The sequence below is a fragment of the Anabrus simplex genome, chromosome 5, assembly GCF_040414725.1.
Source record: "Anabrus simplex isolate iqAnaSimp1 chromosome 5, ASM4041472v1, whole genome shotgun sequence".
NCBI lineage: Eukaryota > Metazoa > Arthropoda > Insecta > Orthoptera > Tettigoniidae > Anabrus > Anabrus simplex.
The window spans coordinates 60090071-60110260 of record NC_090269.1 but is presented as its reverse complement, the minus strand read 5'-3'; the positions used below and the strand labels follow the sequence as shown (position 1 = coordinate 60110260).

Here is a 20190-nt window from a genome sequence, read left to right as displayed (position 1 = left end):
TGGAAATATCCAAATTCGTCAACCATTCCAGAATACATGGTGTCACTTGGTGCAGAGTCTTCAGACCACCGTCAAATGCACGAAGTGGGCACTCTTGAACAATGTGTTGGTCCTCCACTCCACAGTCATAGGCAGCAGATGTACGGAAACTCCATTTCTTTAAGGTGTGACCACACCTCCCTTGACCCGTTCTAATGCGGATTATATAACTCCAATAATTGTAAGCGAAGGCTTAGGCTAACCCGCAATACATTCTGTACTTAGCAGGTTGCTAAGCGACTAACACTTTCATTAATATTCTGATATATGTGATTTTCATGCCATGTCATTGCATGCAGCCATGTTTGATTAGTACCTATCAAGCCAGAGAGTATACACATCCTCTGATCATAGGAGAATACTACATACTTCTTGATTCTCTAACCTTTCCCAGCTTCTAAATAACTTACATGCTGCTAAGAGAAAAAGTCTACGTACAAACAGATCCCATCATGACATACGCCTTAGACATTATCTGGGAACACCTATAGAAGGATAACCTAGCTGTATTAAAAATTTGTCTTAAAAATGTTCTCTGCCTGGCAAAACACGCACTTTCGAGATTTACCTACGAGCTCACAAGACAACCTTTCTACATAGAACTGCGATTAAAAATTGGGAGACGGTGGGTTCGAACCCCACTGTCGGCAGCCCTTAAGATGGTTTTCCGTGGTTTCCCATTTTCACACCAGGGAAATTTTTGGGGCTGTACCTTAATTAAGGCCACGACCGCTTCCTTCCCATTCCTAGGCCTTTCCTATCCCATCGTCACCATAAGACCTATCTGTGTCGGTGCGACATAAAGCAAATAGCAAAAAACAAAAAACAAAAACAAAACATTTCCTTCTACGACACAATACCCAGCTTTACATCAAGAATTGCAGGATAAAAAGGCGAACATATAGATAGGTTTTACCAAACAAACGGCATGATGACGTCCGAATGGATGAATTCTGACTGCAAACTGCTGCATACCATAACGCGCTTCTTATTAAATGTTCATTAAACTCTTGAAAAGGCAGCCAAAACAATACGACTACGAGTTATTTGACCTATTTATAACGAATGCTGCGGAGTAGTACGGGGCGTCTAGTTGTTATTACTGCAGAGCAGGTTGGTGTAGCAGCCTAGCTGCTTGCCTGTCATAACGAATGCTGCGGAGTAGTACGGGGCGTCTAGTTGTTATTACTGGAGAACAGGTTGGTGTAGCAGCCTAGCTGCTTGCCTGTCATAACGAATGCTGCGGAGTAGTACGGGGCGTCTAGTTGTTATTACTGGAGAACAGGTTGGTGTAGCAGCCTAGCTGCTTGCCTGTCATAACGAATGCTGCGGAGTAGTACGGGGCGTCTAGTTGTTATTACTGGAGAACAGGTTGGTGTAGCAGCCTAGCTGCTTGCCTGTCATAACGAATGCTGCGGAGTAGTACGGGGCGTCTAGTTGTTATTACTGGAGAACAGGTTGCTGTAGCAGCTTAGCTGCTTGCCTGTCATAACGAATGCTGCGGAGTAGTACGGGGCGTCTAGTTGTTATTACTGGAGAACAGGTTGGTGTAGCAGCCTAGCTGCTTGCCTGTCATAACGAATGCTGCGGAGTAGTACGGGGCGTCTAGTTGTTACTGGAGAACAGGTTGGTGTAGCAGCCTAGCTGCTTGCCTGTCATAACGAATGCTGCGGAGTAGTACGGGGCGTCTAGTTGTTATTACTGGAGAACAGGTTGGTGTAGCAGCCTAGCTGCTTGCCTGTCATAACGAATGCTGCGGAGTAGTACGGGGCGTCTAGTTGTTATTACTGCAGAGCAGGTTGGTGTAGCAGCCTAGCTGCTTGCCTGTCATAACGAATGCTGCGGAGTAGTACGGGGCGTCTAGTTGTTATTACTGGAGAACAGGTTGGTGTAGCAGCCTAGCTGCTTGCCCGTCATAACGAATGCTGCGGAGTAGTACGGGGCGTCTAGTTGTTACTGGAGAACAGGTTGGTGTAGCAGCCTAGCTGCTTGCCTGTCATAACGAATGCTGCGGAGTAGTACGGGGCGTCTAGTTGTTATTACTGGAGAACAGGTTGCTGTAGCAGCCTAGCTGCTTGCCTGTCATAACGAATGCTGCGGAGTAGTACGGGGCGTCTAGTTGTTACTGGAGAGCAGGTTGGTGTAGCAGCCTAGCTGCTTGCCTGTCATAACGAATGCTGCGGAGTAGTACGGGGCGTCTAGTTGTTATTACTGGAGAACAGGTTGCTGTAGCAGCTTAGCTGCTTGCCTGTCATAACGAATGCTGCGGAGTAGTACGGGGCGTCTAGTTGTTATTACTGGAGAACAGGTTGGTGTAGCAGCCTAGCTGCTTGCCTGTCATAACGAATGCTGCGGAGTAGTACGGGGCGTCTAGTTGTTATTACTGGAGAGCAGGTTGCTGTAGCAGCCTAGCTGCTTGCCTGTCATCTCGGCGATCGTGGTTTGATTCCTGGTGGTGCTAGGGAGGGATTTTCCCCGTGATGTCAGAAAAGGCATGGCACGTTAATTTCCAGGCAACAATTCTTTCATGCCTCGGTGCGTGCATGGACCCTGAACAAGCTGTATAAGCTGCGGATGATGATGATGATGATGATTAGAGTTAATGTTATTTGGCATATTTGTTATTTCTCTTATAATCGCAATATACTCGCACTTCGGGAGTATGAGGGTAAAAATTTGGTTTTTGGGGGGACCCCAACCAAAAAGTTTGAATACTACTGCACTAGAGGGCCCGTACCACTTTGCAGAATTCGTTATAGGAAGGTCATATAACGTTTCTTGATATGAAATCGTTCCATGCATTGCCCGGGTACTTTTGTTGTATATTTACTTTTAAGAATTTTTATTACATGATAATTATGTGTCAGGTGAATTTTTTAAGATTTATTTATAGTGACATTGATTTAAACTTTACGAAACATGTTGTATTTTTAGATGTTTGTTGTGTGTTTAATTTAAGATTTTAGATTATTTTGTTTCGCGTAGAACTTTGTCCTTGTTGCTGCCCATGTTGTCTGGGAAGTAGATGATCAACTCAGACAAATATTACAAATAAGTGATAATTGTTTGTATTTACGTGTCGCACGATAGATATGATGTACATGATTCCAGCTGTCACTGGGTCTGTCACCGATCAGCCTAGCGAACCCGAGAACTGTGCATTCAACACTAATTTCGGTCAGTTTTTTTCAATCATTTTGACCTCGTTGCCGATGGAGGCTGAATTAGAACTTAAAACGACATCCGGAGTGTCAGAATTCATCTCAGTGACATCGGAAGGTATGGATTCAACACTAATATTGTTAATTACTCTTTATTCACAGCTCAACAATTCTGAACTTTTTTCGTTTTCTGGATGAAAGTAAGTGATTCCAACGGAAAATGTAATGCTGAATGCAGACATGCCACCAGTTTTTCCTATGATATATAGTTCTTGAGAAATTTTCATTACTAAACGAATTCGGTAAATCGCGGAAAAAATGAATTTACTTACTTCAGTATATTTGCCTTACTGCGTAGACTTTGGCTCTCTTCGTTTGTATGTTGTTGCTGGTGTTTCTCTCAGCGCTAACCAACATTAAATCTGCTATCATGGATTCCATCTTCCTTAGTAACGCTTTTCAGTTGTCAAAGTGGCTCAAGGCGCTGGCTTTCTGAGCCAGGGTGCTCAAATATATCAGCCTCGTGTCACTAGATTTACTGGCACGTAGAACAAATCTTGCGGGACGAAATTCTGGCACTTTGGCGCCTCCGAAAACGGTAGAAGTGGGACGTAAAAAAACAACATTATTATTCATTGTCAATATGTCCTTTTAGAACCACTGTCCATGTTCGTCACTGAAATCCTCTAGATATTCCGGAAACAAGTCCAACTGGAAGTGCAAAACGTGAAGCTTCAACGATATGTTACACTCCTTTTCACGGTAGGCCATCAACATCAACATTCATTCCAATAATCTCTGCAGACTTTGAATTTCTTATTCCCTAAAATAGTTTTTGTGACGTCTTTAAAACATGTCCAGGCATGTGTTTCGTTTCCCTCTCAAAGACCAATAAATCCATCCTCTTTGATTTTCCCCTCATTAACTTTCTAGAAAAGGTCTTTTATGTACTGAAAACATCTGCCATTCCTGTCTATACCCTCGACTGTGTTTTTAATTAGTCCTAGCCTGATGTGCAAGGGTGGAAAGTAAATATTACAAAATTCAAAATGATTTTTATGCAACACATTCTTGTGGCTTGCGCTCAGTTGTCTTACTGGCCAATCACATACAGTATAATGTTTATATCTAGATCTACTGTCCCATTCACACAAAAATCAACAGGTATTCCGTATAACCTAGCTGCATTGCCAAAAGTATAAAATTCATTAATATCTGTCCGCATATCTCCCAGATGAAATGCTTGTAATTGGTCCTATTTCATTTCTTTCGTAAGCCTTCAAGTGCATGGAATGGACAATTGGAATAGAAGGGAGTTCATAACTATTGTTTAGTAAAACGGATTTCAAAGTTACTTTGGGGGTACCTAAGAAGAGTCGCCATTAATTCGTGTTACAAATCACTCCAAGGGATTGCATTAAACCGTCTACATCATTGCAATATATGAAGTATTCATTGGTTTAAAATACTAATACATAAGGCACAGTCAAATGAAAACCGAACACCCGCCATAATACACATTCAGCGCTGTTGTTACGTATCGATACTGCCATCGCTGTGGCAGGGGAACTGCATAGTGACAATTCACAGGTGCTCGCAGTTGTTGGGTAATGTCTTTGTTGGTGTGCAGACTGGTCTAGTGTGTTTGTCCAGCTGTAGAAACGGAGGCACGCAAAGAAGAGCGGGGAAGTGTGGTTCGTTTTCTAGCGGTTGAGGGTGCTGGAGCTCGCAAAACTCATCGTTGCATTAGTGTTGACTACTGAATGCATGATTCGAAGGAGTGTATCGATTCATTCAAGTGTCCGAGTGAATCGATTCACAGGAACGGCGAGCTCACGGCACACGATTCAGCTTACTCCCAGCGGACAGTGCTGAGTGGCGCACTCACGGCTCACTAGTGGGACACTGGACGTTGGTGGGGAGGCGAGCTTCCACTGTAGCGAGACAGTGAATCATGGCACACCGAAAGAAATGTGCTCAAGCCCGGATCAGAGAGACACAAGATACACACGGTTCCTTATCGGCACACTGGACACTGGCGGAGAGCTGAGCTTCCGCTGCAGCGAGACATACAGTGAGCCATGGCACACCGAAAGAATCGTACGCAGTCACGGATCAGTGAGACACAACACACACACGGTTCATTATCGGTACACTGAACATTGGCTGGGAGCTGAACTTCCTATGAAGCAATACATACCGAGCCATGGTACACTGAAAGAATCGTATGCTATATTGGACTGTCGAGCTCAGCTCATTTGAAAATAATACCCACATGCATTCACTGTCCTCTTCTTACAGGGAGGTTTAAATCATAGATGGATTTATATGCAGTGTTAAAAAGGTAGTCTAAACATAATTCTAAACTAGCTAGTAAGTAGATAGGCTATGAGGTTATACTATTTATTAGTTTAACGAATCTTAGTATTATAACTTAGTTGAAATTTGACAGTTAATTAAAATCGACTCTAGCCTGCCCTATGACTATGAGTTATGCTCATGATCACTCAAAAGTACCTGTTTCATATTGGGAAGAACGGCTCAGTATTCTCTCAGTTCGTATGTCACATCGTTGCCCAAGACTTGAATCATATGCGGAGAGTAAGTGAGCCGAGTGACGCAATAACTTAACCAACAGTATGTTGAATCAGAAAACCAGTGGGCTACTGTACATCTCGGGTAGCCTATATAATATATGACGATTTAAAAAATCCTATGCTGATAGAAAAATACATATTTTCAAAAATGACTGAGCGAGTTGGACGTGCGGTTAGTATCGCGTAGCTATGCGCTTGCATTCGGGAGATGGTGGGTTCGAATCCTATCGTCAGCAGCCATTAAGGTGGTTTTCCGTAGTTTCCCCATTTTCATACCAGGAAATGCTGGGACTGTGCCTTAATTAAGGCCATGACTGCTACCTTCCTAATCCCAGATATTTCCCATCCCGCGTCGCCGGAAACCTTCGATGTATTAGAGTGACTAGCATTTTTTCTAAGAAAGGAGTTCATAGTATGAAGACCAGATGGACGCAGCGAGCACTGAACGCTGTTGCTGCTGTCTTACCAGTAAATATTACACAGATGCAGTAGGTGCGGTGACTCTAATGTGCCGTGAATCGGATCAGTGTTTCGATACAGTAACGTGAACGGAATCAAATGAATCGATTCAGTAAAATGAATTGAATGTCCCATCACTACGTTGCATGTTTGCTGTGAATGGCGTCCATGACGTGTGTGCACGAGTGGCATAGGAGATTCCGACAAGGGCGCACATCACTGCAAGACGCTGCGCGCCCAGGACAGGCCCATCGAGCAGTTACTCCTGATATGATAGGACGGATTGATGGCCTTATTCGGGAATAGTGACGCATCACGGAGGAAGAAAGCCGTTTGTGGACGTCCGTTTCATTCGAATGAGGAAGTGCAAGAGTTAGTACGGTTGTGGATCCGTCAGCAACCTGCCTCTTTCTATAAAATAATTGATCGTCTCGTGTCCCAGCGGGATAAATTTATCAGCGCTTTCGGTAATTAGTTTTGAATAAAACCATTCCATAGTCACGTTGTAGCGGGTGTTCGGTTTTCATTTGGCTGTACCTTATGCATACCTATATCTTTACGATGTCGAAGTATGCTATACCTTGTCTCCTTGTCCAGTATATTTCATTGCTGTAATCGTGATCCCAGAAACTCAGTTTGACTTCTGTACAGATTAAGGTTTCTAGCCAGGTCGTTGTCCGACTCGTTGGCTGAATGGTCAGCGTACTGGCCTTCGGTTCAGAGGGTCCCGTGTTCGATTTCCGGCCGGGTCGGTGATTTTAATCTTCATTGGTTAATTCCAATGGCCCGGGGGCTGGGTGTTTGCGCTGCCCCAACATCTCTGCAACTCACACACCACACATAACACTATCCTCCACCACAATAACACGCAGTTACCTACACATGGCAGATGCCGCCCACCCTCATCGGAGGGTCTGCCTTACAAGGGCTGCACTCGGCTAGAAATAGCCACACGAAATTATTATTATTACCAGGTCGTTTAGCTCCTCTTGTGAGATCAAAGGGGGTTCAATGACATTACAGGGATTAAGATCATTATTATCTTCTCCTCTCTCTTGTTCATCATATTCAGGGGGAGCGGGAAAACTGGGACCATGTGCAACAAGCTGGACAACGGACGGTAAATAGGGATAAATGGTTGATTTCTTGCTCTTTGTAGAGAAACCTACTATTTCGGTGACACAAACAACGATACTTAAATGATCCTGCTGTTCCCTCCAAATCATTAGTACAGCCAAAGGCGTAGATGATCGAGAACCTGTAAGCCACTGACGCAGCCTGTTTGCACATGAAAAATAGTAAATATGAGATGCCCATTTCTTGACTTGATCACAAACACCGCAACTAAAATACAGGTGATACGAAGGAGTAACTTGTTTTTATATGGGAGATAATGCACCTTCTTAGACACTTGATAGTGAACTTGCCTAATATGTAGCAAAAATTGTCTCGAGCTTTTCTACATTTACGTGACATGTTTATAGGTTATCTGTTCATTTATGGATTTATTTCACGTGCACCATAGAGTAGAAATCAGTAACGTATACTATGTACACAACTGAACGACAATAACTGAAATACACAGTTCACATTACAGCATTGAGTCCAGGTTGTTAAGTAGTTGCTTTCAGCTGTTAATATTAAATAATACACTGCTGACAACTTTATGGCGTAAAACTAGAGTTTTACTGGAGAGGGTGACAACTTTTTACAGACTGAAGAACCTGTCCGTATCCAAAAAGCACCTAATATTTAATACCGAATTTTAGAAAATATTTACCGATCTTTACGTTATAGTGAAATAAGGACTACATTTCTGAATTCAGCGTAAACAATTGCTACTAGTCCAGATATTTGCCTTTGAGAACGAAAATCTTTGTTGACCATTATTTTCTTGGTTATTATCATTTATGTCAGTCAGAGTTTGCTAAATAGTCGTCCTACCATAAAATGTACATAATTTAATTTAAGCTAAGTTTTGTTTGGAATATTTTTAAACAAAGCTGACCGTTTTCAAAATATAAGCAAGAAAACTTTTCAACCTCCTTCTATTATGATAATGCTAGCCTTGCACCAATTGTAAAATATGTGATGAGTTTCAGAGAAGTATGTTCTGCTGTCTTTACGTGATACTCGAACAAGCATACAGACATACGTAAATACGTACCTACATACTGTACCCGTTAACCCCATTTGAAACACGAGGACCCACAGGAGTGGAACGTTAGTAAGTCGATTAAACCTGAACGCGAGGAAAATAAAAATACCAGTGTGTATCACAATTATAAAAATAAAACCTTACATGTGGAAAACATTTTTTTACAAACTCCCGAAGAAAATCAAAATCATTACCCTAAAATATTACTTGATCCATCATAAATTTCACCAAATGTAAATTCTGAAATTATATTAGTAAGACCAGTAAAACACGCATTAAATAATTCCTTCGGTCTTTGTTAACAAAAATAAACCATCCCTCGAATAATGACTACCTTGTGGAAGGCCTTGTGATGTCATTCGAGGTCTTGGTGGTGATTATTGTTTCAAAATAAGTACAAATAGGCAACCATCCTCTATTAATACTAACCGGAGGGAAAATGGAAGAGGTCCGACACTTCGAATAATGAAGGTATTGTGATCCCCAGGAAGGCTATTGGTCAGTTTTTTCCATCTCTTATGATCGTCGGCAGGACGTGCTGCACCAAAGACGTCCAAATTAGTTATACTCTTGATAATGTTCGAGCATCGAGTGGGAACTCGACCGCGATGTGTCTTGCCTGGAACATTTCCAAAAATGATCAGTTTTCTACGCCTCATCTAGTATTAAAGTATATACGTAAGATAGTAAGGCACACCATTCAAATACAACTCGATGGAGCGAGTGGCCACTTGGTTTGGGGCACGTAACAGTGAGATTGCATTCGGGAGATAGTGGGTTCGAATCCCACTGTTGGTAGCCCTGAAGATGGTTTTCCGAAATTTCCCTTTTTTAACCTAGCAAATACAGGTGCTGTACCTTCATTAAGGCCACTGACGCTTCCTTCGCGCTCTTTACACTATCCTATCCTATAGTCACCGCAAGGCCGTATGTGTGTCGGTGCGACTTAAAGCAAATTCTAAAAAAATATTTAAAAATAAGATACAACATGCACCAGTTGTTGATGCACTAGTACAGTTTTCCGTCTGGCACGATTTTACTTTGGAAGCGATGTACTTCTAATACTTCGTTATCTAACTGTATTTCTGAATAATGTTATTTCTACCGCACGAATTACACCTGTCTTCAATTTAAATTGCTTGGTATGTAGAGACTGAGAGAGGGAAATTTTAACTGCGCTGTTCGCACAGATTGTGGAAGAAGGTTTTTTTGCACTCTATTAAGTCCCATCGATGTAATGTTCATTGTTTCAGTTCGCATGTGTAGTATTAAGGCTCTAATGCACTTTCATATGGACATAGGATGTAGCCGGCCAATGTGTTCAGTTAACTCACCTGCCAAATCTGGTTCATATTCTGCATACACAATGAACGTACCTTCATCGTGTGGCTTACAGACGTATGACTCAGGCTGAGAGCTTCTTCGTACCTGTTGGTTTGGAACGAGCTGACTTGCTGTGGGCTGCTATTTCATCATCTCAACAGGCTATACAAATACCCAAATTGGTGCTGGAGTTATCTGATGTTGCTGGGTATTTTCACTGGTACCTACTCTCACCACTGATAGCTTATTAACACTTATACTGTTTTCATCCCAGTGATCATGATGTCCAATATGTCCTGGGATCTACGTTTACGCAGTGTAGACACATGATACAGTAGTTGATTTGCTCTCCATCATTTACCGGCTCGGCTCAATAACACAAATTTAATGCAAATCCTGCAGCTGAGCTAACTATTATGGTCAGATAGACTTCTTGGGGCACCATATGACGATTCTTCTATCTTCATTGAATATCGGGAATCATACTCGATCGACACTAATGCTTAATTTGTACTTGACTGTATAATTTTTATTTAATATTGACTATGTAGATTAATTCCTGCAAACACTGAAGAAAAGCTCTGTAAATACAGTACAACGATCTCCGAACAAAGCGGTTTGCCACGACTGCCAACGTGGCCAGCGGTCTCGACAGGCCTATGGTTAGAGCATAATCTTCATACAATATAGTAGTCTTTCTATCTGACCCTGCCTTCTCGTATTTCACTGCAGTGTTTAATTAATGGCGTGTGCCCTCCAGAAAGGCCTGGTACAGGTCTTTCGAGTTGACTCCTTATAGGCGCCCTGCGCGTGAGTATGGGGCACAACCTATGACGAATTCTAATAATGAAGATGACACACACCCAGTTCCCCAACCATTGCAATTAATCAATGAAGATTAAAATCTCAGACCCGATCGGTAATCGAACTCGGACCCGTTGGACCAAACACCAGTACGCTAACCATTTAGCCTTGCAGTGATGATAAATAGATTGCCTAAATGTGTATTAACTTGATTTAGTTATCCTAATGACATTTTTAAAGGAAAATTACTTCGTGATATCAATGGCAATTGCAATGAAGAAAACTATCTAAGCATTCTTTATTTATAAACAAAACAAAGAGATCTCCATGTGCGTGAGGGTGGTGTAGTAACATCCACGGTATTCCCTGTCTGTCGTAAACGGCGACTAAAAGGGGCGTCAGGGGTTCTTAACTTTGGAGAGTGGGTTGGTGTCCACGGGGCCGTTAGCTGAGGCCTAGCATTGCTTTCACTTACTTGTGCCAGGTTCCACACTTTCATTTTTCTTATATGACCTCCTTTGGTCAGTTCTTGATCTTTATCGACCCCGAGGAAGGGTGTGAAAAGCTTTTAAGTATTGCCAAGTTCACAATATATTTTAGTCCCACAAATCAGTCATAGATCTTTTGTGTTCTGAATATTGAAACTAAGCCAAAATATTTCAGTGGATTATATCTAAACCAATTGTACATATTCAAAGTCAAATCGTACAAAAGACCGAGAAGAGAGAGAGAGAGAGAGAATGTGACGACCAGACTGTGGTAACATATACGGGACAGCTTTTCACACTCCTCCTCACAACAAGTCCACTTACCCGCAAACCAAATATCTCTTCACACTGAGCGCACCAGTCCGAACTTCTCGCCCTCGTGTCAGGCAAGCAGAGTGACCTTCACACGGAGCTGCCCTCTCCCACTTAATATGTCTCTTCCAGATTAATTGTAATCTTGTAAATAATATTGGGAATTTAGATGAATTAAAGGGATTGCCGAGCCGACGCGGTAAATGCGGTAAAAGGACTACCTGCATGAAGAACGGGGTTACTCACATTGTTCATAATTCTTTCACTTTCATATTGCCAAGTGCCCTACGCGTAATACCTTGATGTTGGTAAACAAGGAAGTGTAATGTCTGCTGGATCTAGAGGTCTGTTTTTAGATATCACAGTAATCAGAGAATGCAGTAAAAGTAAAATATCGATAGAAATATAACTTTTCCAAACGTTTAATTCATCTAAAGTAAAACAAAATCATCTCCGTACAGGCCATGAAGGTCCTTGGAGGGGTGGAAGGTAAAGGCTTCCATTATCCGTAGCCTCGGCACCTGGTGGGGTAGAGTGGTTAGCTCAACACCTGGTCGCCTCTGCCTCCAGGAATTATCCTGGTACTCACTTTTCGTGAAGGCTTAGTGAAACTCAGGGCTATGTGCAAATCCAGAATTGGAAATCTCGTTCATTCGAATCCAAGTTCCTCAGAGTGTACCGAGCTTGTCTTATTGCTTTCGTCTTCATCCTGTGCAGACTTGCCTACCGCTCACGTCAGAGAATCGTGACCTTTTCCCGAAGAGGTGTCGCAACTTAGAATATTTCTTTGTAGATCAAGTTTGGAGGGCGTTTCTATCACTTGGTATTCATCATTCATACTTTGATTCTCTGTGAGACTCCAGGATACCCTGTTTATACATCGCTTTAGCATTTCAGTCGTACTCTAATGTTTTAGAGTGCACTTGCATTTATTTGGAGTAGCCGTTCTGAGGAGGGCTAGTTCCAGTACGTCACACTAAGTGACCGACTTCAATTGTACGTATTTATTCTTTGTAAATCATTTGTTTAAAATAAGCAAATATATAGGAAATCATATGAGTTTCAACATTTAACAGTCAACTTGCCCAACGCCAATAAATTACCATTTTCATTCCCTTTCGTTTTAGTACTGTTGTTAGCCATCAGGTGATTCCACTCACCGCTCGGCGCTTTACCTGTTGGTGGGTATACGACACCATACTTTGTATAATATATTTTCTTCTTCTACGTGTGAGGAATGTACTGTAATTGACGTAGGTAATTGTTACACCCTGTATACGAAATCGTTTACAACTTGACACCCTCGAATCTTTCTTTCTTTCTTTCTTTCTTTCTTTCTTTCTTAATTCATTTACCTTCCAGGGTTGGTTTTTGCCTCGGACTGAGGGGAGTGTCCTGGAATCTGAGCCCTATTGCTGGTCTTTCCTGACAGGTCCACTTCTTCTAATATCAGACAGTCCTTTAATTGAACTCAAGAAGCCAAGTATTCCCATTGCAGACTTCATTTCAGGGTTAAGATCTTGGAGAAGATCGTTGAGATACAACTGGCGAGGAGAACCAGTACCTCACCCAGGCAGCCTCACCTGCTGTGCTGAACAGGGGCCTAGTAGGGGATAGGAATAATGGAGGGGAGAGGGAAGGAGGTGGCCGTGGCTTTAAGTTAGGTACCATCTGGGCATTTGCCTGGAGGAGAAGTGGGAAACCACTTCGAGGATGGCCGAAGCGGAAATTGAGCCCCTCTCTTCACCCCTACTCAGTTAACCTCCCGAGGCTGAGTGGACCCCGTTCCAGCCCTCGTGCCACTTTTCAAACTTTGTGGCAGAGCCGGGAATCGAACCCGGATTGTTATACTTACGAACAAAAGTATATGTGCCGTATGTGATGGAGTAATACCTGGTATGATTTGTTCAGCAATACTTTAGCAATTTTATCTTTTAAGGAATGAGATAATCCGAATCGTTTCTAAAAAAATAAATAAAGGAATTTATGAATTAGACCAAGTCTCCGCGCCTCAGGCGGCAGCGTGTCGGCCTCCCACCGCTGGGTTCCGTGGTTCAAATCCTGGTCACTCGATGTGAGATTTGAGCTGGACAAAGCGGAGGTGGGACAGGTTTTTCTCCAGCTACTCCGGTTTTACATCTTTCATACCAGCAACACACTCCAATATCATTTAATTTCATCTGTCATTCATTAATCATTGTCTCAGAGGAGTGCGACAGGCTTCGGCAGCCGGCACAATTCATATCCTCGGCGCTACATTGGGGCTTCATTCATTCCATTCCTGAGCCGGTCAAATGACTGGAAACAGGTTGTGGATTTTCACTTTCATGAATTATTCCACGAAACTCTATTATAATTTCTATAACTTTTAGATGTTTTAGATAATGTGCTACTGCTGGCTCAAATATGTTCTTCTTGTCAACATTTATTCCTTTTGGTTTATTTCGTCCAGTTTCAGATGTAATTATGAGATCGGTAATAAACCCATTTCTGGTGACACTTGAGTACGCCAAGATGCCTAAGCGGCTAATAGGGTCATTTGTTGCAACTGGGGGGGGGGGGGGAAGCAAGGAATTATTATAAAAAATGTGTTGAATGATATCATGACCTCTACTGTTACAATTAAAGTTATGTTCTTTACAGATGATGGTGCACCGCCTGTGACGCAGTCCGTGGACGGCTTCCTCAACTTCAGCGCCATAAGTAGAGAGCACAGCGGCTGGTACAAGTGCACGAGTAGGGAGTTCAGTTCCATCGGATACTTCCTCAGCGTGCGATGTGAGTAGAAAGAACAAGCATTGTCTCAATATTGGTGTTCCATATTACTCCTACCACTTTATAAGTAAAATATTCCACGCGAAGTATACTCTTACTCTGCATCGTAGACGAGGGTATTCCACACGGATCCGAATCCTGTTGCTGTATTACTTTAATGCTCCCTATCTCTGAGCAAGTAACTTACTATACAGGTGGTCAGAAATAACGTGAACCGTGCAAATTAGCGTTAGAGTGTTGGTCATACTGTAAGTAATTTGAAATAAATGATTTGATATCTCGCGCCCTTGTCATTTTATCAGCAGTTGAATTCAGCCAAGTAGATCGCTTCGCGGGCGAACTCAAATGCGCTTTCCGAGCAGTGTAGCTAATACTGCACGTGACTCACGACCGGCTTCAGAGCATCAATGGAAGAAATAAAACCTTTGCTGCAGGAGGCATTTGAACACGAACCTCCCAGGTGACAGGATCGCCCCACCGGTTGACACCCACAGTGTGTCTGATGCTCATTTCTCGGCATATGGCCAAGCCATTCAAAGTGCTATTGGATTTAATACCCAAGGCTAGATTTCCGGCCAGGTCAGTCTACATGATTACAATTGAGGAGCTATCTGACGGTGAGATAGCGCCCCCGGTCTAGAAAGCCAAGAATAACGGCCGAGAGGATTCGTCGTTCCAAAACACACGACACCTCATAATCTGCAGGCCTTTTCGCTGAGCAGCGGTCGCATTGTAGGCAATGGTTCTTTAGGGCTGTTGTGCCATGGGGTTTGGGGTTGGTTGGCTGGCAAGATTTTCTTTTACAGCTCTGGAATAACGGGTAAATGTAAGGCTCAGACATCTTCTCGATGTACTTCCTTTTCAAATACCTGATGCTATTGATTTCCTTACTTGTGTCTCTGCGCAATTCAGTAGACCAGACCTGATGATGGTGTTAGAGACAGCACTATTTATCTTCGTTGTTAAGTACTTGGAGCTTAATAGAGTGCTCAGAGAGTAATAGACCTTGTTTACATTTTAAATTATAGGTAGCTTTAAGTTCCAGCTGTCATTCATTATGTCCTCTAGGATTTTGAGCTAACAACTCTCTGAAATTCATATCTTCAGAGTGGTGCTCCCACTGGCTTCTCACCAAGACGGTCGCGGTTCGAATCACGGCCAAGTACATTTAGAAATTTTAAATGAAACATCACATTCTTGTGATTCGGCTTCCCGTGTGAGTGGGGGCGGTGTAGCACATTCACGCGATTCTTCTGTCTGCTGTAAGAGGCGACTGAAAGGGGGGGCCACGGTCTCTCAGTTGGAAGCTTGAGTTGGCGACCACAGTTCCCCTAGCTGTATCTGACAATGCTTTCAGTTACTTGCATCAGGCTCCTCACTTTCACCTTCCCTATCCGGCCTCCGTTTGTCAACTCATGTTTTCTTCCAACCTCGAGTGTGTTAGACTTGGGAGGCCTAGGGAGTCTTCCAGTGTCACGCTCTTTGCAGCCCTTGTCTTTCTATTGCCGATATGTGCATTCCACGAAGGATCGGATCTTTTCTGGTTAGAGTTAATAAATGATGGTTGCCCAATTGTACTTTCTCTTAACAGTAATCAACACAACCACCACCACCACCTCTACCATCAAGTAACGCTGGAGAACCTGTGTCTGTGATCACCATAGCAGTCACTTAAACATACAAGTTTTTTTTTTTTTTCACAGAGGAAGTTGTCTTCTGCTCAGACATGTAGCCTACTGTATCTTCTTATCATTTACTTTCAGATTGAATTTCTCGGCCCTTTCTCCCAGTTAACAGTCAGATATCTTACTTCCATGACATGTCGCCTTATAAACCCGATATCATCTACATTCATGAAAGAACTTTATGATGGTTTCAAAATTTTCAGTCAGTGAACACCGAGCTCAATTTCCTCATATTGTTGGAAGGGAGAGGCCCTTGTCCGAGACTAATTTTGTTTTGGAAGACACCTAACTTCTTCCACACCTGGTATTCATACACATAACCTACTTCACCTCTGTTTTGCATATTTGAACAAAAATATCGAAATTTCAGCACGTAATAGAGCATGCAAGGGCCGGCGTTGAACGTTTTGTGTACCAAGTAAGCAAAATCCCTCGTACCTGAAGTCCATCAAGTGCACCAACCTGCCAAGGCGATTGGTTCCCAGTCAGATCACCTATTGATATTGATTTATCACATACTAGAAGTTAAGATCTACTTTGTTAGCCCTATTTCTGGCCTTTCCTGACAAGTCCGCTTCTTCTAATATCAGAACAGCCCCTTAATTGAACGCAAGAGGCCAACTAATCGCATTCTAGACTTCATTCCAGGATTAAGATCTTTGGAGAAGCCAGGAATTGATCGTTGGTTTACAGATAATGACAGAGACACTTAAACTTCCACCACAAGCTTGACAGATAACCAACCAACCAACCAACCAACCAACCAACCAACCAACCAACCAACCAACCAACCAACCAACCAACCAACCAACCAACCAACCAACCAACCAACCAACCAACCAACCAACCAACCAACCAACCAACCAACCAACCAACCAACCAACCAACCAACCAACCAACCAACCAACCAACCAACCAACCAACCAACCAACCAACCAACCAACCAACCAACCAACCAACCAACCAACCAACCAACCAACCAACCAACCAACCAACCAACCAACCAACCAACCAACCAACCAACCAACCAACCAACCAACCAACCAACCAACCAACCAACCAACCAACCAACCAACCAACCAACCAACCAACCAACCAACCAACCAACCAACCAACCAACCAACCAACCAACCAACCAACCAACCAACCAACCAACCAACCAACCAACCAACCAACCAACCAACCAACCAACCAACCAACCAACCAACCAACCAACCAACCAACCAACCAACCAACCAACCAACCAACCAACCAACCAACCAACCAACCAACCAACCAACCAACCAACCAACCAACCAACCAACCAACCAACCAACCAACCAACCAACCAACCAACCAACCAACCAACCAACCAACCAACCAACCAACCAACCAACCAACCAACCAACCAACCAACCAACCAACCAACCAACCAACCAACCAACCAACCAACCAACCAACCAACCAACCAACCAACCAACCAACCAACCAACCAACCAACCAACCAACCAACCAACCAACCAACCAACCAACCAACCAACCAACCAACCAACCAACCAACCAACCAACCAACCAACCAACCAACCAACCAACCAACCAACCAACCAACCAACCAACCAACCAACCAACCAACCAACCAACCAACCAACCAACCAACCAACCAACCAACCAACCAACCAACCAACCAACCAACCAACCAACCAACCAACCAACCAACCAACCAACCAACCAACCAACCAACCAACCAACCAACCAACCAACCAACCAACCAACCAACCAACCAACCAACCAACCAACCAACCAACCAACCAACCAACCAACCAACCAACCAACCAACCAACCAACCAACCAACCAACCAACCAACCAACCAACCAACCAACCAACCAACCAACCAACCAACCAACCAACCAACCAACCAACCAACCAACCAACCAACCAACCAACCAACCAACCAACCAACCAACCAACCAACCAACCAACCAACCAACCAACCAACCAACCAACCAACCAACCAACCAACCAACCAACCAACCAACCAACCAACCAACCAACCAACCAACCAACCAACCAACCAACCAACCAACCAACCAACCAACCAACCAACCAACCAACCAACCAACCAACCAACCAACCAACCAACCAACCAACCAACCAACCAACCAACCAACCAACCAACCAACCAACCAACCAACCAACCAACCAACCAACCAACCAACCAACCAACCAACCAACCAACCAACCAACCAACCAACCAACCAACCAACCAACCAACCAACCAACCAACCAACCAACCAACCAACCAACCAACCAACCAACCAACCAACCAACCAACCAACCAACCAACCAACCAACCAACCAACCAACCAACCAACCAACCAACCAACCAACCAACCAACCAACCAACCAACCAACCAACCAACCAACCAACCAACCAACCAACCAACCAACCAACCAACCAACCAACCAACCAACCAACCAACCAACCAACCAACCAACCAACCAACCAACCAACCAACCAACCAACCAACCAACCAACCAACCAACCAACCAACCAACCAACCAACCAACCAACCAACCAACCAACCAACCAACCAACCAACCAACCAACCAACCAACCAACCAACCAACCAACCAACCAACCAACCAACCAACCAACCAACCAACCAACCAACCAACCAACCAACCAACCAACCAACCAACCAACCAACCAAGTAAGTCGATGTTTGTCCGCCTCTGTGATGTAGTGGTTAGCGTGATTAGCTGCCACCCCCGGAGGTCCGGGTTCGATTCCCGGCTCTGCCACGAAATTTGGAAAGTGGTACGAGGACTGGAACGGGGTCCACTCAGCCTCGGGAGGTCAGATGAGTAGAGGGTATTCGATTCCCACCTTAGCCATCTCGAAGTGGTTTTCCGAGGTTTTCCACTTCTCCTCCAGGCAAATGCCGGTTTGGCACCTAACTTAAGGCCACGGCAGCTTCCTTCCCTCTTCCTTGGATATCCTTTCCAATCTTCGCATAAGCAATGACGTGAATGGACATGACCCGAGCACATTATTTGAAGTTTATTTCCATTCATTCCAATATCATTGCCAGGAACTCCTCGAAGGTTTGAGTGACTGATGTTCAGTTTCAGTAGGGTTATCCACTCTGATGAATTGAGGTGGATATTATCTGATGTGAGTCTCCGTGGCTCAGACGGCAGCGCGTCGGCCTCTCACCGCTGGATACCGTGGTTCAAATCCCGGTCACTCCATGTGAGGTTTGTGCTGGACAAAGCGGAGGTGGGACAGGTTTTTCTCCGGGTACTCCGGTTTTCCCTGTCATCTTTCATTCCAGCAACACTCTCCATTCTCATTTCATAGCATCTATCAGTCATTAATAAATCACTTTGGGAGTGGTGACCCCATCGTAGTAATAGCCTATATATGATTCATTCATTACATCCCTGACCCGGTCAATGACTGGAAAACAGGTTGTATTTTTTCATTTTCATTATCCGATGTAAAGTTGTTAGTTAACACGAATTCTTTAAAATGCAATATCCCTATGCCTTTTTATGGCAACAGCGACCAGTCTTTTGCTTACGCAATTATCTACTATTTTTTGTAAGCTTTTTAAATTTGCTTTATGGCACACTGACACAGAAATGTCTTATGGCGACGGTGGGATAGGAAATGGGTAGGAGTGAGAATGAATTGGCCATGGCCTTAATTCTTTACTCGTTAACTTCTTGGTCATAATTGAAAACGTCCAAAAAGCGAGGGTCGTCACATTTTGTTTGAGACAGATATGAGCTGCAGTGGTATTTCCCACGTACAGTTTATTTTTCGTAGAGCGTACATGTTGTTAGCAGCTCTGTCCGGAATACCAACACGTTCTTTGACAGTTCGTCAAAGTATGACAACCACATCCTCAAAGATATAAAGTGGAACCCGTGTTAGTAGTGCTGTGTGCGGAGGGTACAGGAGGGACGGAAAAATATATTGACTGGTTATGCTGAGCTTTTGGTTTGGCTTTAAAAGTGATAATTTTGTTAGTTTCTCTAAATTTGGGTAGAAATGTACAAACACATCCTCATTCCAAAAAGTTCATCTCTAAATTTTCAGCTTAAATATTTTATAGTTTCATTATCTGATATCTATAATATACTGCCTCCTGAATCTAGGTGTAGACTGGATTGTGACAGCTTGCCATTATGACAAGAGATTTTTTGTTGCAACAACATCCGAACAGATGATCTGATTTTGTCCGGCTCCATAGCTAAATAGTTAACGTCCTGGTCTTTGGTCACGATGCTCCTGGGTTCGATTCCCAGCAAGATCGAGAATTTTAACTATTATTGGTTAATTCTCCTAGCACGGGGGCTGGGTGTATGTGTCGTCTACGGGAGTCAAATCAAAAGACCTGCAA

At 43.4% G+C, this 20190-nt stretch overlaps 1 protein-coding gene across 1 annotated transcript in view; it reads left to right on the top strand.

Annotated features, from left to right (window-relative positions):
* The window catches only part of LOC136874333 (CD166 antigen homolog), a 365395-nt gene that overhangs the window by 264467 nt on the left and 80738 nt on the right, over nucleotides 1-20190 (top strand). The window contains exon 5 of the mRNA XM_068227726.1: nucleotides 13985-14119. Coding sequence (XP_068083827.1) covers nucleotides 13985-14119 — 135 coding nt within the window. The remainder of the gene's footprint in view (nucleotides 1-13984; nucleotides 14120-20190) is intronic.